Genomic DNA, 7,533 nt, shown 5'->3' on the forward strand with positions numbered 1-7,533 from the left:
GCCTCCAAAGTGCCCGCCAACCATACATTGCTCTTACAGAGCGGTTTGTTTGTCCGAATTTTGACTCACACCGGGGGTCAAATTCTGTGACGTCATTAGTGCGCTTCGCTAATTGCAACATCATTAAATGTGTTAAGTGATATTTATAAGTGTTTTTGTAGCTTTCGAATAACAAAATGTTTTGTGAAACATTTGAGAAGAAAAATAAGCGATAGGAAAATAGAACGACGTTTCGATGACGCCATGTCATCATTATCAAGTTAAAATTATAATACGGAGTTCAGGCTTATATAATGATCTAGGGTGTGATAATATATTAGCATATTAAGATTTTAAATAAACAGTTTAGCACGCACAGAATCTGATTGCGTGTTAAGTTTCGGCTTTATGTTTCTAATAAAGAGCATTTCGTAAATTAAACAGTCCAACTTCGTGCGGCATTTCTTTAAAACAGAAAACTGGTCTTGTACATTGTAGACTTGCAGCTGGTGGTCTTCTTTTAAGTGTCGGTTTTGTAGCCTTTTGTGAAATTACTTCCGGTGGAAGCAGTAAACGTTAAACGTTTCTTCCGTTCAGAAGTTAATGCATCGCCATTAGAAAAATAAACAGCAACTGTTTTGCTGGAAATGTAGTCGTTAGAAATGGGATGTGTAGCCGTAAGGTAAAGAATAACGAGGAGAAGCGGCTTTTGGTAATATCCAAACGAAAATTTAACTCTCAATGTGGGGTTAAGATTGCGTGACGAGACAAAAGGTAACTCTGTCGTGCGTAACCTAACCTGCGATCAGGCGTTATTTTTCTGCATTAAGCCGAGTAGAAATCTTTCTAACTCGAAAGGAAACAACTATTTCGATTAAACATGTTAAAGGCAAACGTCAAAGTTTACCTTTAGTTTAACCAAGCCAAAGTATATGAGTCGAAAAGCACCCAGCCGTCGCGACTGACAAGTACAGCGTTTACTCCGCGAAAATAAAAAAATGCTTGAACTGAAAGACGTTTGAATTCTTCCATGATATGTTCGAACAACAATGCCCAGGATAAACCTTCTACTCATACCATACTAACTTCATGCAAAAAAAGTCGATATCTCGAAGAGATCTTTGATTCTAACAACTTGATTGAAACTAAACCAGAAAGTTGAAAAAACAAAAGAACTCAACACTTTCAAAAATTTAAACATTGTTGAGTTAGAAAAAAGTAACAGCATGCATCATGGCGAATTCTTTTAGTTAACGTTACAATAAAATATTGCCTAGTACCATAGGCCTGCAATGCGTGTAAATGGCTGCAGCAACATGACCCTCTGCCTGACAAAATGAAAGCCAATGATTGCAACTAACAGCATTACATACACACCTGCATCATTTTATCAGAGCCAATCTTATGTGACAGAATAGACTCCACCCTGGAAAAGCTATAAGGTGGCTGTGTCTGCCGATCATACAGAGCAGTATAAGCCCCTAGTGCATCCATTGCAGTTTCAAAATATCTGCATTCCTTGGTTCCTTTGTCACCTTGCTGTGAGAATCAATACACCAGAGTGTTAGTATATATACAGTGGAACCCTGACATAATGAAGTGACAAGCGGCTGCATAAATATGTAATGCATTTACACCATACCCGCAATCCTTTAAGGTTTCCATGGTGTGTAAATATCCGGTATCTTGAGCCGGTGCAGGGAACATGTGGAGGAATAACATGAAGCTCCAGAGAATAAAACAAGACAGTACTGCCAGAGGAATCTGATCCCTGAAAGAATGTGGTGATACTTAAAATGACAATATAGTGAAAACATTGTTTGTTTTACAGAATTGCACATTATTGTAATGTAGCTAGGATGTTAATACATTCAGGGCTGCAAATAATTTATTTCACTTGAAAGGACATATGTCGTCCTAAGACTCCATGTTGGTCAGACAAAACAAAATTGTGGTTGGACAGATTTGTATTCATCGTTGCCATAAAATGATTTACGATCAAAAAATTGTCCGGACATCATGCCCGACCACACTTGGAATTTTGTCGGACATGAGCAAATTTTGGTTGGCCAATGTCTGATGACCGACTGTTATTTGCAGCCCTGTACATTTATACCCTTTTGAAGACAAATAAATGCCTGGCTGTTAATAGGCATAATTGCAACATAAATCATCTGCCTTCAGTCTGTAGATACATGTACCACAAGCTTCAGCCTTGACATGTTTGCTATCTTTACCTCCTCTGATAAATTATTGTTTATTTATTAATTATTCCTAAAGTTACTTACTTGCAGAAGAATGTCTTTTGTTATTTCACATCTTTCTTCATCAAAGTTTGGACCATCTGATGCCTTATAAAGCAAAACCCTGTGATGAAAAGGTAAAGACATGCTTTGATGTTACAATGTATCAACATTATGTTACAGTTACTCTGTTCCCATTAACTCTGGTTTCTGTCACATGAAGCAACTAATAATAAGTTGCTGTTACACCGTAAAGCTACAGTGTAGGGGTGTATGCCTGCTAGGGTGCAGTTTATTCTACCTCTTACACTGCATATGCGTGCCAGGGGTGTACGCTTATTCTACGTACAATAATATATAGCAGCCACCTTGAAACACAACATGCCTGCATCGGTCACTAGAGAAGTGTATTTTTTGCTGGTTAAATTTCAGTGTAGACTATTTTTGAAGTGAAAATCATTTTAGAAAAGCAATTCAAAGAGAATATTAAAAATAAATTCAGCTCCTCAATAAGTTTACCAAAAGAATGCATATCCTCAAAATTCCCTAAAACACACTAAATTGGACCAAGCAACATGTAGTTGAGACACAAATGCCACACACTTTTCATAAATGTGTTAACTAATACATACTAGTTATGCAACGCTTTTGAGTGGTATACTATGGAATATCCCACGAGTCACTTGTATTTTCTCGGTATACACACAAGCCTTTAGGCGAGTGTGTATACGAAGAAAATACAAGTGACAAGTGGGATATTCCATAGTATACCACAAGAAAGTGTTGTGTAACTATTTTATACCATGCCATAGAAAAAACGCTCACTAAATTTCATCGAGATCGCAGCGCACGATGGGAAGGTTGGGTTAAATACCGTCGAATATACAACGGCTTTCCTGTATTCTGATTGACTGTATTTTCTATGGCATGGTAAAGGGGGTAGACAATTTTTTATCCCCCTCTTCCAGCAATTCACCATCCTTCCTTTTCATAACATGACAACGAAACATTGACAACACTGAAATGGGGGAAGGGGAGTTGGAAAATGAGCTGTGGTACCCAAATGAGTGGAAATTAGCCAAGTGTCACAACAGTTTTGTCCAGAATTATAGCTACTTGTGTGGTTTCAAGTACAGTGCACAAACAATTAGGCCACTGCACATCTCCTGACAAGTAATTTATAACAACATTTTAAATTAATAAAAGTCATGTCAATATAATTTTTGTTGCCCTACCTTATTTTGTTAAGATCTGGCAGCTGTAATTTCTTCACTGCTTTTGCTGCCTTTTTACTAGTTTCATGGCTCCTGGCTGTGGCATATAAAAAAGAAATTAAAAATGTGTTTAGTGTGTCTCTCCCTTTAGAATTGGCACCTCTTAAGAGTGAAAATGAGTGCAAGCCATATGCAGACGAAGAAAGATTCTCACTGGTACTTTTTACTCCAAATGTTTATTTTTAAAATTTCATATAATCACCTCTGTCACATCTATGTTAAATAGTGCCAGTGCTGTCATGAAGTTTTTAAGCAGCCACATACTACATTGAAGTTATCACCTCATAGCATTTTGCTCTGTATGCAAGTGTAACATAACACCAATAAACATCGTCACCTTTAACATTGAGAAAGCTCAGCCCTAACACGTGTTATGGAACATGGCCCTTATTAACAGCCCTGGGTGCCTTCCCAGGCCTAGGATCAAACACTGGGTTTTTTGCAACTTACTTACTTACCAACAATTTTTCCTGACCCAAAGTTCTGCGACTCAAGGGTTTCCAACAAAAGAAAAGGCTGCGGATCAAGAAGCTTGCCAGACTTGATGCACTCAGTGATGAAATCAAATGACACCACTGGAATTCCATTTTTTACAGCAGTTCTTCCTTTATATGACGACAGAGTCCTTTCGGAATTACCAGTAACAAGAAAGCTTGTCTTAAAAAAAAGAACAATGCAGAAATTAATTTAGTCTTCATGTAGATAATTTTCTTGACCAATCAGGAGCCCCAACTATTAAAAGAACTAAAAATTTAACATTGTTCTAGGTCGTTGTGTAACTACAGTTTGTAATAATATGTGAGTAACACGGCCTAATGCAAACATGACTACGAATTTACGAGGTATTGAATGGTGGCCTAAATTAGCTTGTCAGTCTCAAAAACTCGGCATTAAAAACCAGGTCTCAAAATCTCGTATTTATTTGAATAAGGCAGACAAGAATTATTGTAACCCATGATATAAACAATAGTAATTCTTTTAGCCTCATGCATCATTCCAAAAAATATTGATCACACTCAAGCAAAGCACTTGATTTGAATGTTAAGAAATTGATTCAATTGTATGGACTGTATGGAGCTGTAGTCTAGAAAAGTTTTAAATTGTGTCTTTAAGGTAGTAGAACTGCTATAAGTATGTCCAATTTGAAAATTAATAACTCAAACATTAAATCATTTTTCAAAATAAAAGTTACATAGGCTTATTAAACAAGACCTGGACATTCAGGAAAATGATATACAAGGTGTCAATTTTCACACCTTAGGTGTCAATTCGCGGTCAAATCGAAGGCTCATAAAATTAAAGATTGCCGATTTACGGCTTTCCTTTAAAAGATACAGAGATAATTTCAACTGGAGCCGATTTATGATAGAAACGTTTAATTACCTACAAATACCCGGAGTATGCCAGCATTTACTTCTGGAGATAGAGCATTCTAGTTATTTTTATGTGTGCCTCAACTTTGAACAGCCATAATTTTGTGAAAAATGTCTGGGCCGCTCCGGGTATTCACACACAGTTTCCTCGACATTACACAAATAAACAGTGCAAATTTCACCGAGATCTGACAATTCTACACCTTTAAATTGCAAGTACCTTTCGAGGCGGTCTGTTACAGCGGCGAAATTAGCGAATGTCAGCAGCGAAATGTGCGTTCGATGCTCTGTTTTTTTCGACGCCATATTGAATTCTCAGAGGTAGACCGCTGTTCATTGTGTTTAAGGCCGCATTGTTATGATTGCTACACGAACAAGCACGAAAAAATACAGATTTTTCCGATTACTGTCGGAGAAAACATGGCGGCGTAAACAAATATGATACACATAGCAACGCCAAACTTCGCAATTGCGTTACGGAACTCATGCTGCGTCTTCTCTGGGCTCTGCGAGGGTCGGATATCAAGACAGCTTCTTTGTGAGCTTTAGAAGGCTTAAAAAGAGGCATAGATTTAGTCGATGCTTTCGAATTATATTTGAAGATAAAATACGAAAGAATTTTGCCGTCTTTTCTAAAATTTCGCTCGAACTGCGTAGATACGATCGCATGTTGTAAAGCCAATTCATGTAATATTGCTGTCAACTCGAGGTCATATCGACTCGGATGGCAGAGCGCTAATCATTAACATCGCAAAATGGTGCTTATAGCAACCAACTTTCGCCTTTTTTTTCTCCACTTCTAAGCTAAAAGAAGCCCCCATCTCTTGTATTTGTGTTAACTTTATTAATATCTTTGAAAAGAGCGAGTTTTTAGGTATGGTTTATTTTTGACCTTATAGCAGTTCTAATACCTTAAAATATCTTAGTTATTATTATTCACCATAATTCTTAAAAGTGGGTCATCACAAGATGGGAAACTGTTGTCATGAAAAGTTTTCAAAGTGCCACTTATTTTGTCAGATTGATATATATGTTTACAAATATTTAACTATTAGACGGCAGTCATTAGGTTTCTATTGGCTGACAGTTGGCGAGTGAGGTGCGAAGCCCCAAGCCAACTATCAAAGTTGATAAAAACCGTGAGCGAGCCGTCTAATTGTTTTAGCATAACCCACTTAGCGATCTATAAAACACAGAATTTCGCTAGAATCAATTTCTGGAAGCAGAGGTTTTGATTGATAAAATTCAGCAAAAACACTGAGCTTGCGCTCTGAGACTGAGCTATCTATTGATTGCGTGATAACCTAATAGGCGGTCAGTGGGTTATGCTAAAAAAGATACCGGTAGAACTTGTATAGGGGTGTGGCGATATCTGGAAGGAGAGGTTTGAAGGAGGGGAATCGCCAGTGTTGAAATTCAGGATAAACAATTAGATGGTGTCCTAATATGCACTGTATGTAATAACTCTTCTTGATAAACTTTGGTTAAGCCTTTCCCCTGAAATTATAGGGTGTTTTTCGCCTGATTTTACCACGGGGAATTAATTAACCCATATTCATTTTGCAAGACTAGTAAGCTTAATTATATATGACATCATTAATTTTGTCTTATTTTCCCAATATTTATCAGTAGCCATCAACAAATTGCTAAACTAACAAAAATATACAAAATCAACAGTAAAGGTAAGTTATAACCTAAATTTAACATTTGCAGAGCTTTCAATACTTTCAAGATTTTCCAAACTTTGATGACAAATTTAGGCAGATCATGCACGATGTAAGCTATGCGGAAATACCTAGCTAGCCTTAGAACTGGCATGATGAAACCACTGGGACAAATAATTACACATAAAAAGTAGGTTATCACATAAGGGGAGAAAATGCATAAGAATTTTTGGATGACAGAAGTTATCCGAAATCTAATGAGTTAAAACTGCGAGCTAGAGATTCGCACCTGCTTTGTGAGAATGTATGACAGAATGCCGCCATTATTAACAATCTCTTGTCGGATTTCTTGCTTCCTCTTGAATGACAGCAGATAGGATGCAGCAAAATCAACGACAAACTGACAACTGTGGAATATATCAGAGACCTGCAAAGTCCCCATGGCTCGAAGATGAAACTAAAATCTTTCAGGTCTTCTCCACTTTCATTTTGCAACTTTCAGCAGTTTTGTTTCGGGTTCCGCTTTTGAGATGACCTGGGAACTATAAAGTTGTTCACCAAACGACTTCCGGTCTTCATGTACGCTGTAGTCAAAAGTCGTTCGACTGCAGAGGGTCCCTGCCGCCTATATTTAGGGAAAACTCCGTTAATTATGCTTTATGCTCAAACTGCAGTCAGAAAAGAATTCATTTTATTGTATGGCTGAATCCGCGAGCGGGCAAGATGAATCGAATCCTGTGTTCTGATTGACTACCCGAGCGGGCATGATGGGCCTCTCTTGCCAGCTCGGGATTTCCCACGATGGACCCGCAATTCAAACGGTGGAATTAATTATTGCTAGTTATGGCGAGTATTCCGAACAAAGTTATTCCGAAGCAATCCGAAGGCAATTGCGCGGCGCGAACAAGCAAGTACTGGTCAGCGATCACCATGCGATATGGTCATGTGACACCGGGAGATCGTCATCAACCGGTGGCGTGCGACGACAAATTAAAATCAT

General features: G+C 37.9%; 1 protein-coding gene across 2 annotated transcripts in view; it reads right to left on the reverse strand.

The window, feature by feature from the left end:
• The window catches only part of LOC144655938 (protein mono-ADP-ribosyltransferase PARP4-like), a 53,749-nt gene extending 46,698 nt beyond the window's left edge, over positions 1 to 7,051 (reverse strand). For both annotated transcript variants that reach the window (XM_078516125.1, XM_078516127.1), the window contains exons 1-6: positions 6,823 to 7,051; positions 3,955 to 4,153; positions 3,458 to 3,533; positions 2,268 to 2,346; positions 1,622 to 1,750; positions 1,357 to 1,518 (exon numbers count right to left, since the gene is read on the reverse strand). In XM_078516125.1, the coding sequence (XP_078372251.1) occupies positions 1,357 to 1,518; positions 1,622 to 1,750; positions 2,268 to 2,346; positions 3,458 to 3,533; positions 3,955 to 4,153; positions 6,823 to 6,975 (798 nt within the window). In that variant the 5' untranslated portion in view covers positions 6,976 to 7,051. The remainder of the gene's footprint in view (positions 1 to 1,356; positions 1,519 to 1,621; positions 1,751 to 2,267; positions 2,347 to 3,457; positions 3,534 to 3,954; positions 4,154 to 6,822) is intronic.
• Positions 7,052 to 7,533: the final 482 nt, after the last annotated feature.

This window comes from Oculina patagonica, chromosome 6, assembly GCF_052425735.1.
Source record: "Oculina patagonica isolate OP01 chromosome 6, crgOcupat, whole genome shotgun sequence".
Lineage (NCBI taxonomy): Eukaryota > Metazoa > Cnidaria > Anthozoa > Scleractinia > Oculinidae > Oculina > Oculina patagonica.